Here is an 18,552-nt window from a genome sequence, read left to right as displayed (position 1 = left end):
AAGTTGCAAGAAATAAAATTCTGACTTAACATCAGGAGGATGGTAAGAGCTGTTCAACAGTGGGCAGGCCCCCTCAGAAAGTGAATTCTGTTGGACGTTTTTAAGCAGAGATTGGATGGCCCTCTGTCATGGATGCCTTAGTAGGGTTGCTGCATTGCAAGGGATTGGACTAGATGACCCTTGAGTCCCTTCCAACTCTACAATTCAATGAGAAAGCGTGATTACCAGTTTATTTATTAATCTGGTACTTGTTACTGCTTTCCTTGGTCAGTTGCACACACTTATCTTCCTAAACATCTGCATGGGATATGAAGCCTTTGGACTGTTTCCAGTAGATACTTCTATACCAGTAACATAGGAAATTGACAGAAGCTTTTCTTCTTCCCAACTACTCTTAGACCTGGCTGTAAATCAGGAGTATAACCAAGAATATATAAATTGTAGCATGAGAAGCAGCTTTTAGGCTCATGTTGGGATGCTCAGCAGTGCTTGTTCAAGGTACAGTATTTGTATTCTCAAGCAATACCCTTGGTCTGAATAATACAGCAAAGTTTATTTGAAACAAAATAAATACATGCCTAGACTATTAAGAAACCAGTCAACTTCTCCTGGAGTTCCTCTCCCGCTTCTGAATATTCCCCACCACTTTTAAAATAAATTTGATTCTTCTGTAACATCTGTTTAGAAATTCAGATTCCACTGTAGCACCACTTTATATTTTTGGAGAAAGAACAGTGGAAGATCTGTTCTTTCAGCATCAATCCAACTGTATTTTAAAACAACAACAATGTTGCATCATTAAAACAGACTAAGTTGTAAATCAGTTATTTCATGAACTATACACACACTTACTCCTGGCTACTCTGAAATCTGAGCCATCCTAGAGATGGCTGCCAGATCCATCTAGGACCATGCAAAGATGTTTCCACATTTTGCTAGCTAATTAAAATGGTTGGGGTGGGTGGGTGGGTTGTAAAATGATGTAGGAGTTCTTTATAGGTCCCTGTGTCCCACTTCTGTACTAGATGGTTTGTGCTCGCCTCCATGATGTCTACTAGGGATGGTCACCTGACATCCCAAAACACATCAGTATACAGCGGTACCTTGGTTCTCAAACGCCTTGGTTCTCAAATGCCGAAAACCTGGAAGCAAGTGTTCCAGTTTTTGAACGTTTTTTGGAAGTCAAACATCCAATGCAGTTGTTGGCTATTGTTTCAGGGGCACCTGCACCAAGCAGAAGCTGTGCCTTGGTTTTGAACATTTTGGAAGTCAAACGGACTTCCGGATTAAGTTTGGCGCTTTTGTTTTTGCTATTTCTTTTGTGTTTTTGTTTTTGAGGCTTGTTCGGTTAATTTGTTTTTGTCACTGTGTGGAACCCAGTTCAGCTACTGATTGATTGATTGATTCACTGATTGATTGTGTGACTGCAGAAATGGATAAAAGCAATACAGTACAAACAATGACTATCCTCAATGCAGTTAAGGAAAATTTTAATTTTTATTTTTATCCTCTACAATACTGTTTTATTTATTTTATAGTACAGTACATTGATTATTGCTTTCATTTTCTAGATCAATGGTCTTGTTAGACAGTAAAATTCATGTTAAATTGGGTTTGTTTTTAAAAGTCTGGTACAGATTGATCCATTTTGCATTACTTTCTATGGGAAAGCGTGCCTTGGTTTTGGAACAGACTTCCGGAACGGATTAAGTTTGAGAACCAAGGTACCACTGTACAGCCCTTATATCCTGCCTAATTATAATAAACATGTAGCAAAAGTGAAATAGCACACGTCTGGACTTTGTACGTAGAATGTCCTGATAAGAGATTCAGAAATATTGTGACATATACATCAATGACATCATACTACAATCTTCCATAACTGCAAGGCCCTTATTGCTTGATGGCAGCAATAAGTTAACAGTTGCGTGAGTGGCAAAATACCGTATTTTCCAGTGTATAAGATTAGGTTTTCCCCCTAATTATGTCAAAAATTAGGGGGCATCTTATACACGGATAGTGCTGGGGCCATTTTCTTAAGTCTGAGTCCCCCAAAATAGGGGATTTCTTATACATGGGGGCGTCTTATAGACGGAAAAATACGGTAAGCTTCTGACCCCCCCGAGTCAGGATAAAATACTAGTTCCTAAAAAATTCAGGAGTTGGTTGTTTCTTCTTTTCAAGTGCCAAAAGGCTGGTGTCTTAATTTTAAAATAAGCTAATTTTAAAATCAGATGTGTGTTTCATTTCTTTTTGAACAGCTTGCGGAAGGAACTGCGCAATCTCCCTTTCTGTTCTTGCCTTGGAGTGTGGCTGCTGAAAGAGGTTTGCTCATTGTCATCCCTATGAGAAAATCTGGTGTTGTCTTCTAAATGCATCTCCTGAAATGAAAAAAACAAGAATTTCACAAAGTTGTCCCGCAAAAATTATAAATGGCATTAAACAAATACAGATATAACAAACCCTTGTTTACAAGCCCCCATGCCTAAAAGTAGAACGACAAAGGCATCCTTGCCTTTGTACACTTGTCCTTATTTTCAGGTCTGTTTTGCATGGAGTGCTTCAAAAAAGTTTCATGTATTTCTTACAACTGCTTCCTTTCTTTTCCCCATGCAAATTGGTGCTTCCATTAGACTCGACAACTACAGGGATGCAGGCACTAACTGTTTCATGAAAACTGGATGCTGAGAGACTGCTTCACTCCAGAGCTATTTATATAGTACCTAAAAGTCAGTGTCTGCATTCAGTATGTCACAACTCAAACATGGCCCAAAAGGCACGGCTATGTAACCAGAGACAGTTTTGCACCACAATGGCTCCAATTGGACTGGGGATTCAAAGCATAGCTGTCAACTTTCAGATCTGAAAATAAGGGATCAGCAGCCTCGCCTGTCCCAGGAGGATATTTAACAACCCAGGATAGCAGTGGGAAACTGCGCTGGAATAAGGGAATTTCCCACAAAAAAAGGGGAAGGTTGACAGCTATGATTCAAAGTAGGCTACACTATGGGGTAATGTATGCTGTGGGCCTGCTCTATGTTCACATTTTGTTCACAGTAAGAAAGTGGGCTGCTGAGATTTGTATTTTTTTCAGCTTTTCAACCCTGACTTCAAATGTAACAGTTTAAATAAACCATACACCGAGAAATCCACCTGCATCAAATATCTCTAGTACTTTGGTGGACTCTCCTGCATTGAAGTTTTCGAAGCAGAGCTATGCGACCCCAGCGCCAACATTTGGAAGACATCTGAAAGCAGCTCTGTACAGTATCGCGAAGTTTTTGAATGTTTATTTTTTTATATATGTTGGAAGCTGCCCAGAGTAGCTGGGGCATCCCAGTCTGTTGGACAGCGTATAAATAATAAAATTATTATTATTATTATTTATTATTATTATTATTATTAAATAGGATAACTCTATTTTTATTGGAGAACTGTTGGAGGGTATGTTAAGCTGCCTTGAGTCCCTTTCAGGGAAAAAGGTGGGGCATTAATTAATGATAATTGTTAGGTACTGAAGTTCCCACCCTGGGCCAGCAGGGGGATAATGTAGATAGTTTTCACTCAGGTCCACATATGCAAATAAGGGATTGAAAGTGACGTTCAGTGATTGGATAGTTACAGAAAGTGTTACAGTTGCATTGTATAAGCAGGCTGACTGAACCCTTTGGTTCAGTTCTGTTCTGGCATCTGAATAAACAAGAGCTGTTTGAAGAATCCCTGTGTTGTCTGATATGTTCACCCACAACTTAACAATAATGATAATGATAGGGGACCTTCAGGTCACAGGTCTAACCCATAGCTGTCAACTTTTCCCTTTTCTTGCGAGGAATCCTATTTGGAATAAGGGAATTTCCCTTTAAAAAAGGGAAATATTGACAGCTATGGTCTAACCCCCGCACTCAAGTGTGCCAGCTTGGCCCCACAACGGTGGGAGCCCGGGGCCACGGGTGCCATACAGCGTGCCTGGCCCTGGCATCGAAATGTGAATTTTCATGAATTATGTGGGAACTCGGGGGACACCCAGGGCCCGCCCTCGCTCCTCCTCCTCCTCCCCCGTCGCTTAGACCCTGGCTGGGAAGCGCCTTTGCCCTTGCCTTTTGCTCTCCTTACTTCCAGAAAGCTGGGCTGGTCGCCCGCTCCTCTCGGCGGCGGGAAGTGGTGCCGCTGGGAGCTCCGGGAGGCGGCGGAGGGGGCGCCGTGGGCCGGGAAGCCCCTCTCCGTCGGGGCCGGCAGGCGGCTGCCGCTGCTGCTGCGGGTGCTGTACAGCCTGGTGCTGGCGATGCCTTCGGAGCCGCCGCCGCCTCCACTGCTGCGCGGGAACTCCTTGAGCGAGCGGCTCAGCTGCTTGCCTTTGCTGCGGAAAACCTCGCGCTTGTAGGTGCCGCTGGCTGGCGTCGGTGCCGTGCTCTTGGGCAGCGGCTGCAGCGTGCGCTCCGTCCTGCCGGGCTCGTTGGTGAAGTGGACGGGCCTCAGGAAGCAGATGTCGATGCTGGACTCGGACGAGGCCGGCGAGCACGCCTCGAAGGCGGGCAGGTTCCGCAGCGGCTCCACCTCCTCGTAAGGGTCGCCCCGGTACTCGAAGCCCTCGTAGTCCGGTGCAAAGCCGGAGCTGTCCTGCAGGAGGTCCGCCGCCGAGGCCCGCCGACGGGGCCGCTCGCGGTTGCCGTCGGGGCCCATCGAAGGAGGCGCGCTGCTGCCGCCGCCGCCTCCGTACTCCAGGTCCGGGAGGGCGTGCAGGGAGGCGGCCAGAGCTTTCAGGTCGTGCTCGCTGAGCTGAGAGGGCGCCAGGCCGTGCTCGGGCCGCCGCCCATCCGTTTCCCACTCGCAAGGGGAAGCGCCTTGCAGGCCGTCGAGGCCTTGCTGGGGGCTCGCTTTCATGTGGGACCTCGAGTGCCTTGGAAGGGAGACCAATCAGTGTCGGATTTAGGTATAAGCTAAACAAGCTATAGCTTAGGGCCCCACTATCTTGGGGCCCCCAAAAAAATTAAAGGGGAAAAACAACTGGGTGTACATTTCCAAAATATCACAATGTCTAGATACGAATGGCATCTGTTCCGGAGCACCGTTCGCATCCTGAAGCGAACACAACGTGCATGTGTGCGGGTCATGATTCGTCACTTCCGTGCATGCACATGACGTTATTCTGAGCTTCTGCACATGCGCGAGCAGCAAATCCCGGAAGTAATACGCTCCGTTATGTATGTAGACTATAAAACCTACATACAGCAACAGTGTTTCTATGATGCAAGTCATGGGCCCCGCCTGCTAGCCTGCTCCCTAAAATATCACTGGTTTGCTCATTTCTATATATAGGGTGCCTACACTCTGCATGAACTGGTTCCATGGCAACATGTGCAAATGGCTTTAGATATAAATTACTATAAATTACCATATAGCATATATTCAACACAAAAAACAGCAACAATTTGTTGTTGGCAAAGGACAGCTGGACATATAAAGGGCCCCATTACCTTCAGTAGCTTAGGGCCTCATCAAATCTAAATCCGGCCCTAGACCAAACATAAGCTGTTGAGGAAAGTTTGGACTGGAAACACACCAGGTAGCCCCAGTTTTGGGGTCCAGAGCTTGCCCTATTTTAGCCAATGTTAGTCATCCTCAGAGCAGACCCTTTGATTTCAGTGCATCTACTCTCAAGTCCATCCTTAATCTGGCTCTATTCAAAGCGCTTCTCAGCACTGCCAGACTAAACCTCCCTTGCACTCTGCCAGCCTTCGGCACCTCACATCAGGGGAACAAACCTCCCCCCCAAAAAAACCCCTTTTATGAATAGTTTTGGATAGGTGCCTACCTCAGCCTGAGCTATTACAGCTACGAAGAGAAGTGGATGCAGTAATCATTAAATACATACAATTCTGCTGAAATTATGTGAAGTAAAACAATAAAGAAGTCCTAAAAGTGATCAACAGCCAATTGAGGGAACTGGATAAGTGCCCTTCCACAGCTGGGGAGGAAGGGAACTTACGCTGTCACGGTTACCCTACTTCACTCACTGAAAGACCCACAGCCACAGGCAATGGTTGTCTGGCCAGCAGTTGTTAAGGGCACTGGAGAATCTTTAGGATCCAAAGTCCTCTGGTTCTTCCTCCCTTGCAAAATGCACCCTCAATTATTCCAGCCCTGGTGTACTGACTGCAATGGGAAAGGGAATGGAAGGAAAGAAGCAAAAGGCCTGGAGCAAAAAGCTGCCTCACACACAACCAGCACAGTGAGCCGGCTGGGCTTAGGAAGCGCCAGTACAGTAATTCTGCCATGGAACCTTCTCATCCTGCAGTAGGGCCACTCAGATGCTGCTGTAATGCTCTGTGAGCCAGTGTGGTGTAGCGACCAACAGTGTTGGGCTACGACTGTGGGAAACCTGGGTTCAAATCCCTTCTTGGGCCATTTGCAGAATCTCAGCCAAATCTAAGGATAAAATATGGGGAGGGGGAACCATGCACCACCACCACCACAAGCTCCTTGAAGGAAAGGTGGGGTATCAGTGTAATAATTATAAGAGCATTCCACTCACATGGCCGTTGTTCCAGAAGTCGGGGCTGATGGGAACAGTTGCATGGCCTCTTCAGAGTGGATTCCACTGTCGCGGATGGAAGTAGCACTAAGCGTTGGAGACGCATCTTGGCCAGCGCTGGCGCATAGAGAAGCTAGACCTTTGTATAACTTTCCGAAGGAAGATCTAGTGGAATCAAGATATAATACCACCATCAGTCAAACCATGAGGACCAGCTTTTACAAATGGCAGCCTGTTATTCCCACGTTCATTGCAGCAGTGGATCATTACATTCATACTTGCGCTGTATTGTTTCTACAGCTTTGTGATGTAATACCACAAATTTGGTTTGGGGCACACATTCGGCTTGTGAGAACTTAATTTTTCATTGACTGATTAGAAACATGTTCCTAGGCCTCATGGCTATGGAGTTACATTTTTAAAAAGCCAAAAATCTGAAGCACTAGGGCTGACAATTCACTTTAGGAAATAAATTGTTTGCATTTTATGCACATCTTTACTTACAATACAGAAAGACTTTAAAACTTTCACAGAACTTCAGTGTATACGTGGCTTTAAAGGATTGAACAGCTGACAGGTAGTTAATTAGCTGCTCCCTCAGTCCATTTCAAAGGGTCATAATCGTGAGCCAAATTCCATACAACACTTCAGCAGTGTATTATACCTCCTATATGAGTATATGTTTCAAGCTGAAGAAATATACTGCTTTCTGAGGGTGGCCAAAACAAAAACAAACAAACCTCCACCTGCTGCATAGAAGTTAATGAAAAGCTAGATTTGTGCTTAAAACAGCTTTTAAGGCACTGAGAAAGGCGCAAGAAGCAACTTAAAGCAACAGACTCATTGAAAGTTTGTTCTGAAAGTCATAGGCCATGTGTTCCTCAAGGAATAAACAGGGACAGAAAGTGTCACTGGCTGATGAACCTCTCTGTTCCCAAGCCTGTGATTCGCACATCGTGCTCATGCAAGGAGGGGCAGTTGCAAGGGAGAATGAGCGGAAACAAGGTCCAACCATTCTCTTCACGTGGTCCCCACCCATCCAGGCTATCTCTCTCTCTCTCTCGCATACACCCCTGGACTCCACACCAGAAGTGATCCATGGCTGAGGGATAAATGATCCAGGGAGGGAGGCTGGACACATACTCCAACTTTTCTTACAGCAGAACTTGGCTCTTCTTTGCCTGCACCTAATCAAAATAGAAGGAAGCAGCCCCTTTTCACTCACTTTCTCAGCTTCTTCCGCTTCTGTATCAGCAGGTCTTCGTTGCACTGGAAAAGAAGGCTGTGGTGCGAGATGAACACTCGCAGGCGCTGTACACTAACCAGAAGGAGGTAGTAATCGGGGTGCTCTTGCTCTGTGTACTTCAGGATATTCTGGCACAGAAGGATGAGAGCCAAACTGAATCACATCCTCCTCTCTGCACATTTAGTAAAACAACATGAAACATCCTGAACGCTCTACACCAGGGCCCATGCATGGCCGTACAAAGGGTGCTGCAGTACTTTGGAAGGTTCTAATCATTGACTCATCCTTGTCACTAGGGAGTTCCTCCTACCAGCTTCAGCTGGTACACCAGTTGTGGCCATTTGTGAACAGAGATAATGTGGCCACGATCGTCCGTGCCCTGGTAACCTCAATATTTTAGCACTGAAATGCACTCTACGTGGGGTTGCCTTTGAAGTTAAGAATAAGAATATATTTATTGTCATTGCCCCCTTCAGGGACAACGAAATTTCTTATTCCCAAAGTTGTGCTGTGGGTTAAACCACAGAGCCTAGGACTTGCCGATCAGAAGGTTGGAGGTTCGAATCCCCGCGACGAGGTGAGCTCCTGTTGCTCGGTCCCTGCTCCTGCCAACCTAGCAGTTTGAAAGCACCTCAAAGTGCAAGTAGATAAATAGGTACCGTTCCGGCGGGAAGGTAAACAGCGTTTCCGTGCGCTGCTCTGGTTTGCCAGAAGTGGCTTAGTCATGCTAGCCACATGACCTGGAAGCTGTACGCCGGCTCCCTCGGCCAATAAAGCAAGATGAGCTCCGCAACCCCAGAGTCGTCCGCGACTGGACCTAATGGTCAGGGATCCCTTTACCCTTTACCTAAGTTTGTTATTGGTATGAGCTATTGGTATCCGAAGAAGTGTGCATGCACACGAAAGCTCATACCAAGAACAAACTTAGTTGGTCTCTAAGGTGCTACTGGAAGGATTTTTTAAAATTTTGTTTCAACTACGGCAGACCAACACAACTACCTACCTGTAACTAGAATCGTTTATAGTGTTAGGCATGTTGGAGAACCTGAATGAAAACTGAAATATGTTGCTGGTGTTTGCACCCATGTCCAGAATGGAAATATAGCTAATACAATTGGCATGCACTATTGTTGTACTGTTCAGTCTCCAAACAATATATAATTTAATATTTTAAAAAATGCATTGCACTTCCTTTGCATTATATAACAATAACAGAATTAATTAAGTACGTAATTATGTAAAATTTTGCCAAAGTGGAAACTAGATTTATAACATAGTTAACATAGCTTTTTTGTCAGAAGCCAAGCTGCAGCAGAACAGAAACAGCACTGCAATACAAAGGTTCTGGAGCAGAACAGAAACTGATGTCATCTTATATTCCTAACACTGATCCTCATTAGATCTTACCTGTAAATGAAGGAGGTATTCAGGAACACGCTGGACAATATGAAAGAAGAATATGTAAATATCAGACTTAATTTCTTCCTCAATCTGTCGACAAGAGAAGATAAAGAATAAAAGGTCATTTGTACTGAAATGTTTATATACCACCATTTATAAGAACATCTCAAGGCAGTTTACAATAAAATCCATTTAAAATGCAGTAAACAAACATTCGGCAGCATAAATATAGTCCAGAGTGAAACACAAGGGGTAAGAGCTCTTAAGTCAGTTGATCTCACAGCTTGGTATCCAACTAACGTGTCCTGTCAGCGCAAAAAAGTGAAGAGGGAAGACCCTCTTTACATAATCTCTATGGGTCTGGATCAACACCAACATGACTAAAAAATCTGCTCAAAGCACACAGATTTGTCAGTGGTTCAAGACGTACCCAAACTCACCTCTTTCACAATCACCACATGGATCAGCGAAATGCACTCAGGCAAGTCTCTCAAGCAAGCAACATAATAATCCAAAAATCCGTTCTGAAAAGCAAATGAGAAACATCTCTTGAGAATCCTTATGTGTGTGACAGACCCTGAATCCACCTGACTCTGTTTGATAAACACGGACCAAGGCAGTGATTCAGCACCGAAATGCCTCGAGGCAAAATCATGGATCTTTTCCACAAAAGGTGGAATTCTTCAATATTAACCTGTCTCTCCCCCGCAAAAAAAGCATCTAAAAACAACTGCAAGAGATAATATAGAATCCACATTTCTCTGACCTGCTGGACACCTCAATATTAGGCTCTGAAGTTATAAGCTTGTTTGAGGGAAAAGTAGATTAGATATGATATGATAATGTAATGTGCTTAGTTCTTGAGGGAGGGGTGACATACATGTACAATTCATTCCACTGTTCCAAAATGGCCCAATTACTGTACTTCAACAATGCATCCCTCTCCTGCTCCCCATATTTTTTCCTCACACATGTACCTCATCGTTGGTTAGCTTGAGAAAGATGTCTCCCAGGATTCCTTGCCGCGGCCAGCTCAAGACTCTCTCCTGCAGAGCATGAAGTAAGTCCACATGCTGCTGGACCAAGTATCGAAGAGAATTGGGGACAAAACTGCAGCCAGGAAACAGCGGGAACGGCATTTTGAAGAGCCATTAACAAACAGAAGAAATGCACTTAAAAACACTACCCAGCCTGCTAAATATACACATGGCCGAAGCCGTGAGAAGGTATTTGAGAGACAATTCAAGGTGCTGATTTTGACTTAACAATGAAGTAGACTTGATGTTGGGTTGGGGGGGGGGAATCTGATTGGACCTCCCAACTTTTCTTTTCTCACAACGTTGTAGACCCCTCCAGCTATTTTAAATTGAAGCAGTGGCACTGGTATTTACCGTATTTTTCGCTTTATAAGACGCACCAGACCACAAGACGCACCTAGTTTTTGGAGGAGGAAAACAAGAAAAAAAATATTCTGAATCTCAGAAGCCAGAACAGCAAGAGGGATCGCTGCGCAGTGAAAGCAGCAATCCCTCTTGCTGTTCTGGCTTCTGGGATAGCGGCGCAGCCTGCATTTGCTCCATAAGATGCACACACATTTCCCCTTGCTTTTTAGGAGGGAAAAAGTGAGTCTTATAGAGCAAAAAATATGGTAATCCTCTTCCCACCCCCACATCACTTTCCTGAGCTATACCCTCTTGGTTTTGACCTTTAAAGCCCTATGCGGCCTAGGACCCACGTACCTACGGGGCCGCCTTTCCTGGTATGCCCCACGGAGGACCTTAAGGTCCACAAATGACAACATTTTGGAGGTCCCAGGTCGCAAGGTGGTTAGATTGGTCTCAACCTAGGGCCAGGGCCTTTTCAGTACTGGCCCCGACTTGGTGGAACGCTCTGTCACAAGAGACTAGGGCCCTGCAGGACTTGACATCTTTCCGCAGGGCCTGCAAGACACAGCTGTTCCACCTGGCCTTTGGTTTGGACACAGTCTGATTTATCGGCTACTTTAAAATGAGGCTGCATTTAGATCGCATTTTAACCTGTATTTTAAATTGCCCCCCCTTTCCCCCCATTATGTTTTTACTGTGATTTTATTGGTGTTAGCCGCCCTGAGCCTGGCTCTGGCCGGGGAGGGCGGGGGTATAAATAAATTATTATTATTATTATTATTATTATTATTATTATTATTATTATTATTATACCTTCAGCAGAAAAAACAACTATTCCAGATTAGATCTGACTAGGGATGGATAAATTTGTCCATTTCAGTCCTTTTAAGGTTCTGGTTTTCTCCACGTTTCTGCAGTGGAATGACTTCCCCTCATGGTGGCTGTTTCACCCTCAGCTGTGGGACTAATAGTGGTCACAATGGACCTGAGCAGGACAAGTTTGGTAGTGGCTGTTGAGCAGCTCCTAGGGCAAGATGGGAGTGTTTTCAGCCACCTGAAGCCACTGGAGACAATGCCTGCTAAGCAGCTGGAGATGATCTCTGTCTGAAGAGGACAAAGGGCGCTCCATTATCAAAATGAGAACATGAGCAGGTAAAGCAGCAAATGGATGCCTGGCTTAGGAAGGCAAGAACAAAGTTGAATGGAGAGGGAAGGATGGAAAGAGGAAAGGGCAGCAGGGATCCAAAACAGCGGCCAGCACATTTAAAGAAAAGCATTGTTGCCCAACAGTAAGTACAATTAGTAAATACCTTCTATCCTTGGAGTTCCTTTTCACGTCCTGCCCATACAACGTGGCTTTAATTTTGAGGACCTGGGTGAGGTTCACAACATACTTCCTTTCTGACTCAAGTAAGTCCAAAGCGATATTCTGCCTTTTAGCTTTGGAGAAACAAGGTGAAAATGATTTGGTGTTTCAAACGGGTTATTAATTAATGTGATTATGCACTCGTATCTAGACAAGGTGTCATTCCAAGAAGAAAAAATCGAGCAAGAAGAAAACGAAGACCCAATTCCTTTATCAGTGACTCAGGGGCCAAATGTAGGCTTCCAGGCTGACTATGCCCATACCAGGCCCCTCCTCAGCCCTGCTCTTCACCCTCCTTGACTGCTTTTGCCTGGCTGGAATTTGCCTTTGCGATAATGCTCAGAAAGAGGGAAATAATTCCAAAGGAATGTGACAGCAGAGTAACGTTTTCACTGCTTCTTGCACTGAAGTACCACCAGCTTGGTAGCACCGTAAGAAGTCAGGAGCCGTTAGGCTAGATTTCAAATGAACCCTGAGTTCAGAAGCTACTGCAAGGATTAGCCATTTCAAATCCTGCTCTATAGATTACAGCAATGATTTATTCAAATTCCTCAATAGTATCTAGACTAGGGGTAGCTCACTGGTGCTCCAACAGATATTGTTGGGCTGGTAGGAGTTTTGTAGTCTAGCAATGAAGGGGGGCCACAGGTTCCTCGTCCCTCCTCTATAGCCTTTTTGCTTTCTAGCCACTACCTTTATTCTCACCTGCAATAGACGGTTCCCGCAGCGCATTCTCCATTGAGCTATAGCTACTGGGACCTAGTTCCTTCTGCCTGTCACTCTGGTCCTTTGAAATATGTTCGCCAGCCCAGTCTTTACTGTCTTTGGGCTGCTTCCACACTGTGGATGATGACTGGCCCTTTGGCTGAGCATCAGCAGATGAGGAAGCTCTGAGGTTCTCTTCCGTCTCCAGATTTGTACCGGTTAACCCTAGGAATTAGAACAGGTGGTCAGCAGGACCAACAGGCGCATCCTTAATGGCCACTTGGCCCATCAGGCTGGTCAAAAACCCATGGCGAAAGACGCTGGACTGCTGCGTGAAGGCTCTGAAACCAGTGCGCTCAATCGGAGCAAAATGGTGACTAGTCATGCTCTCCCCTCCATTGTTGGAGGCCGAATGACTCTGGGTATACCCAGAGCAGGGGGGAATCAAAAGTGGGGAGGGTGCTGTTGCACTCTTGTCCTGCTTACGGGCTTTCCAATGGGCATCTGGTTGTCCGACATAAGAGACAGGATGCTGGGCTAGAGAGGCCTTTGGTCTGATCCAGCAAAGCTCTTCTTGTGTTCTTATGAGTGCCAGAAGAGCTTAAAAGAGAAGTGAGCAATCTGGACGTAGCTTAGGAACAAGACCAGGAGGACATAGGAAATTGAAATTGAAATACTTGATTGTCACTTGTACAACTTGAATACAGTGAGATTACACAATCACCCCCCACTCAGCTCTCTTAGTCTTAATTCCCTTCGTTTACTGCCGCACACCCACCAAACCCGAAAGTCAGTTGCCCTGTTGTTATCTTTTCATTCAGCAGCCTAACAGCCCACGGATAGAAGCTGTTCTTTACCCTGTTGGTGCGACTAATCCTGCTTCTATATCTTCTGCCTGAGGGCAGGAGATCAAGAAAGTGCCGGCCAGGGTGTGAATCATCCCTGAGAATTTTCCTCACTCTCCTGAGGCAACGTTCTTCTGCTATTTCACCCAGCGGATTCACGGGACAGCCCATAATATCTTGTGCTGTATTCACCACCCTCTGTAGGCACTTCCTATCAGATGATGTCAAACCAGCGTACCACACCGTGATGCAGTATGAAAGGAATATGGTGAACGGTTCTAGAGCTCCACTGCCACATCTTGTGGTAGTGAGTTCCACAAGTCAATAAAGGACCCTTTGAAATCACCTTGCCATTACGTGTCTCTTAATAACTGGTAACAACAGTGGAGCGGCAGGGTGGCCTTCTGGCAGCTGCATTGCGTTCACCAGGACAGGGAGAGGGCAGGGCAGGGCAGGCTGATGGCAAGGTCAGGGGAGCTCTGGATGGGCAGAGTTGCTCCCCTGCAGGTGTGTTGCTGCACCTGCAGCATACTGGTGCTGCCAACCCAGCGCTCACCCAACCTCACCACTGCCCTGTGCCCCCATTCTGGAGAATGCTGTGCTCCTTCCTCAAGTACCACTTGCTGGTTAGGAATATCTGCCAAAGAGGGAATATTTGGGAGCAGCAATTGATTAACAACAACAAAAACCACCCCTCCAAGTGCACCAACCTTTCATGCTGCCTTCTCCTAGTCCCATGGGCCTGCAGTCAGAGACTAAGCAAGAACAGGAGAAATTTTAGTTATTTGTAAAGGAAGATGAGTAAAGCAAGCTTCACCTAGAGATCTAAAGTCAAACATTGAGGAAAGTGCTTTGAGGGTTTCTGGTTTTTTAACATTTAAGGCACTGGCAGAAAAAAGGGTGGTTGTGATTTTTTAATGTAGTCTATGCCATTACTGCCATCTGACTGATAGCTCAGTCAAGTAGAGCATGAGACTCTTCATCTTAGGGTTGTGGGTTCAAACCCCACATTGGGCAAAGAGATTTCTGCATTGCAGGGGGTTGGACTTGATGACCCTTGTGGTCCCTTCCAACTCTATTTTTCTATGATCCTATGATCTGTGGTTGCTTCCAAATAACTCATTTTTTCTCAGGATATATAATTTTTTTTACATAATGTGCTTGCTCAAATATTACAGAGGATTCCGTGCTGCTTCCAGGAAGGTCATTCCTACCACTGCTGAATCACTGTCTTTCCCTTATAAACAACAATATATTGTCTTTTTTCTGTGTACAACCTGGTATTTTCTGTCCAATCAGTGGGAATGATGCAGCTGCAGACATTTGCAGCTCAGTCGCCATTCACTATAACCCATGAGATGGGTGTCCCTTTATAACCCCATTTTTAGTTTTTCCCTAATTACCCCTAACACAATGGACTCCTTAATTATCCCTAACATTTCTGTCTCTGTTTCTCGTTTTAATGAAAGGGAGCTATAGCACAATAGCAGGAGCAGCTAAACCTTTGGCCCCACAGAAACATTTGTAAATGGGAAAAACCATTCTGGGCACCGCACCATCTGCGGAAGACGCCTTTACCTGCCGAATGGCAAGGTAGGATCTCATGGAAGTGAAAGATTTCAGGGGGGGAGAGGGAGGAGAAGGTGTTAAAATATTGTAAGCTGCCTTGAGCATACAGGATAGGGTAGGGTAGGGTCGATCAAACAAAATAACTACCTTTCTCATACGTTGCATTATGCAACAGCTTTACAAAATCTTCATTAATCAAAACTGGCTCCGGAAGGTTTAGTGATCGAAAGGGACTTCCTTGTAGAGGTGTAGGGACTGTTTGTGACCCATGCTCCTCCTTCTGTATTCTTCTGAGGCAAAAATAAAATAAAAGCAAGACTACCAGAGCATACATTTGGGAGACACACATTTGTTTTAAGGCATAAGAATTTACAAAAGTTAAATGTAAAAAACAAATAAGATATCTCTTGTTTCAGACACACTGTCACAATCTTACGTAGTATATTGAAACTAGAATTCTGTGAGTAGGTCACGAAGAGGGGAAAACATAGCAAGGGCAGAGCACAGCTTGTTTCTGACACATTAGCATAAGAGAGGTAAGAAAATAAGGAAAATAATCAAGCAGAGGCTCGGTACTTCTTTCCTTTTCTTGGCTGGGGCTACTACTTCATGCTAGCAGTTTTAGTTATAATACCTCTTTGCAAGACTGTTTGCACTTCTAATTAAAAGCTAAATGTTGTGTTTCTGCTGGTTGAAGATCATTTGCTAAAGCCCAATGCATTTTACAACTTGAATTTATTATATAAACATCTATTCCTTCACTGTCAGTTGACCCGAATAAACTGGACTTTCTGAGGGGTATGACTTGGGGGACTGCCAGGAGGAGCTGATGCACTCCAAAAAATCTACCACTGGGTGTCCCTACCACGGGGTGGGGGTGGGGTGGGGGAGAGAAACATAGGCGCCGACTCCATGGGGCCTGAGGGGGCTCGAGCCCCCTCAAAAAAATTTTTGGGGGGGCTCAGCCCCCCCAATAATCTCAGGCGCCCTTCCAGCAGAGCGCCGCCGCCGTCCCCCGCCTCCTCCCCACCTGCTCCCTTGCCAGCCAGCCAGTCAGCCGCGCGCCCTAGTCGGAGAGCCCCGGCCGTCCCCCGCGAGATTAGGGAATCACCGGGGGCGGGGGCTCCTGCCTCGCTGCTTCGCAGCACCACTGCCACTCCCAAGGCACTGCCGGTTTCAGCCCCCGCGAGAACAGGGGAATCCCGACCGGCCACACTGGCTGGTGGGGCGTGGCTTGCCCTATTTAGGGCCGGAGCGGAGGGGGCTCGCCCTCTCTTCTCCGGCTAGCCCCACGTTTCCCGCATATCAGCTGTTCCGGAGCTGATTAATAGCACGCTCTCCCCTATTCGCTCACGAGGGGGCGGTGCCACTTTATTTGCATATTCATGAGCTTATTTATTATTCATGAGCTTTCCCGGCCCCCCCCCCAATATTTTTTATAAGTCCGCGTCCCTGGAGAGAAAAAGAAAACCAGTGCTATGAAGTTACACAGGGATTTGAAGAAGGTTTAGCCTACAATCACTTACTTTGCTTTCAGCTTGCGAGATTCTTTCCGCTTCTCCTGCTGCAGCTGTTCAATTTTCTGCTGCATCTCCTCCTGCTTGGCACTGATTTCCTCAATCATGGACTTGGCATCACTGAGCTCATCCTGATTTAAAAGACAAATGATATCAAAACATGTTAAGAACAGTAGATCTTTTCCTGAAGCATCTTGAGCATACAAGTGCATGTGCAGAATTGGGGTGCAATAGCCTAACCTTAAGAAATGCAAACAACTATGGATTGATTGATTGATTGATTGATTGATTGATTGATTTACCAGAAGGTACAGTGGTGGTGGTGGTGTTTGAAAAAGTGCTGTTATTCTCACTGAGGCTAATGAATGGCCAAACAGAACAGTGTACCTGTGGTACTTAAGTACAAAAAAGAGTTGTTTTCATATATCTGGAGTCCTTTCACCTCATAAAAAGTGAGGGCAAGTTTAAAATTAGAGAGGGCAGCTAGCTTGCAGCTTGCTTCTTCTATTGCCCTGCATGAGACTTGTGCTTTGCCCAGTCTCATGCAGGACAAGGATTTAGGAGTCAAGGTTTATGACAGTGAGGTATAGCACCTTGGTAATAACTAATCTGAAATAATACAAGGGAACAAAATCAGACTCGATTGCTGCAGATGGGAAGGTAGCCCATCAAGGAGATGGAAAACTCTGACCCTAAACCTCCACTGCCTTGTGGGATATCTTCAGGAGAAGAAAAGGCTAAGGAGTAACCAGGGGTCAGCAAACTTTTTCAGCAGGGGGCCGGTCCATTGTCCCTCAGACCTTGTGGGGGCCTGGACTGTATTTTGGAGGGGGGAAATGAATGAATTCCTATGCCCCACAAATAACCCAGAGATGCATTTTAAATAAAAGGACACATTCTGCTCATGTAAAAACACGCTAATTCCCATACCGGACCAGATTTAGAGGGCGATTGGGCCGGATCCGGCCCCGGGGCCTTAGTTTGCCTACCCATGGAGTAAACCCTTCACAAATCCAGAACAGAGTCCCTAAAATAGTTGGATGGGATCTTGTATGCCTCCTTCTGGCAACTTCTGCAGCTAAGCTAGTGCCAAGCATATTGCTCTGCTTTCCTTTGGACCACATCAGTGAGGCCGGAGGTGGGAGGTGTTATGTACTGGGCCAGCAGGGGGATACTGTAGATAGTTATGCAAATGAAGGATCGAAAGTGACGTTCAGTGATTGGATAGTTTTAGAAAGTTGGAACAGTTACATCGTTCTGGAGCTCTATATAAGCAGGCTGACTGAGCTCTTCAGTTCAGTTCTATTCTGGCCTCTGAATAAACAAGAGCTGTTGAAGAATCGCTGTGTCGTCTGATATGTTCGCCCACAACTTAACAGGGGGGGGTCATCATCTGGGCAGTCCAGGACCTCCATAAACACCACCTAGGCTTGCACCCCCAGGCTTGCACTGAAGGTCATTTCGGTGATGTTGACCCTGCAGTTTGACTTTACCCCCAAAAGGAACACTCCATTGTCTCTCGAGACGGATGGATGCCAACAATAACTTAATATGTTCAGAATACATTGGGGAATATGCCTGGCAGTAATTAATTTACTGCAGCCAGTATTTCTGCATTCTGCATGTGCTAGATGTCACGAGGCAACTCTCTCTCTGCTTCAAGCAGGCCTAATTCTCTCCCTTGAAAAAGGGGCTGGTTGTCAATGGACACAGCCTACCTTGAAACAATTAAGAGAGTTCTTCATCTCTGCCACTTTCTCCTCCATGGCACAGCGGCAGCTTTGGACCTTCTCCTCCAGAGCATACTCTCCATGCTGGATCCTTGATAGTTCCTGCATTGCTTCGGTGAAACCGGTTTTCAGCTCAGAAGCCAGAGCCTGCAACTAAATGAACCAGAATTCATAGTCATCGCTAATGCTGCAGAAATGGATTACATAAGAACAAATAAAACTGCTTTATAGAATATATTCGCCTCTAACTCCATAC

General features: G+C 45.6%; 1 protein-coding gene and 1 long non-coding RNA gene across 4 annotated transcripts in view; one reads left to right on the top strand and one right to left on the bottom strand.

The window, feature by feature from the left end:
- Nucleotides 1–534: 534 nt before the first annotated feature.
- The window catches only part of ARHGEF33 (Rho guanine nucleotide exchange factor 33), a 29,843-nt gene continuing 11,825 nt past the window's right edge, over nucleotides 535–18,552 (bottom strand). The window contains exons 4-16 of one of the 3 annotated variants that reach the window (XM_082217482.1): nucleotides 18,285–18,449; nucleotides 16,576–16,697; nucleotides 15,197–15,339; nucleotides 14,191–14,235; nucleotides 12,636–12,860; nucleotides 11,875–12,004; nucleotides 10,157–10,289; nucleotides 9,620–9,703; nucleotides 9,186–9,269; nucleotides 7,758–7,906; nucleotides 6,533–6,697; nucleotides 4,098–4,897; nucleotides 535–2,381 (exon numbers count right to left, since the gene is read on the bottom strand). In XM_082217482.1, coding sequence (XP_082073608.1) covers nucleotides 2,344–2,381; nucleotides 4,098–4,897; nucleotides 6,533–6,697; nucleotides 7,758–7,906; nucleotides 9,186–9,269; nucleotides 9,620–9,703; nucleotides 10,157–10,289; nucleotides 11,875–12,004; nucleotides 12,636–12,860; nucleotides 14,191–14,235; nucleotides 15,197–15,339; nucleotides 16,576–16,697; nucleotides 18,285–18,449 — 2,283 coding nt within the window. In that variant the 3' untranslated portion in view covers nucleotides 535–2,343. The remainder of the gene's footprint in view (nucleotides 2,382–4,097; nucleotides 4,898–6,532; nucleotides 6,698–7,757; nucleotides 7,907–9,185; nucleotides 9,270–9,619; nucleotides 9,704–10,156; nucleotides 10,290–11,874; nucleotides 12,005–12,635; nucleotides 12,861–14,190; nucleotides 14,236–15,196; nucleotides 15,340–16,575; nucleotides 16,698–18,284; nucleotides 18,450–18,552) is intronic. The other 2 variants (XM_082217480.1, XM_082217481.1) reach the window with 2 other exon arrangements.
- On the top strand, nucleotides 11,502–18,463 carry LOC309529743. The gene is made up of 3 exons (XR_014218400.1): nucleotides 11,502–11,853; nucleotides 14,950–15,073; nucleotides 18,340–18,463. It is a non-coding gene; the product is annotated as an uncharacterized lncRNA (long non-coding RNA).

Source organism: Podarcis vaucheri (genome assembly GCF_965113315.1).
Source record: "Podarcis vaucheri genome assembly, chromosome: 3".
Classification (NCBI taxonomy): domain Eukaryota; kingdom Metazoa; phylum Chordata; class Lepidosauria; order Squamata; family Lacertidae; genus Podarcis; species Podarcis vaucheri.
The sequence above is the reverse complement of the archived record's forward strand: the minus strand, read 5'-3'. Positions and strand labels throughout refer to the sequence as shown.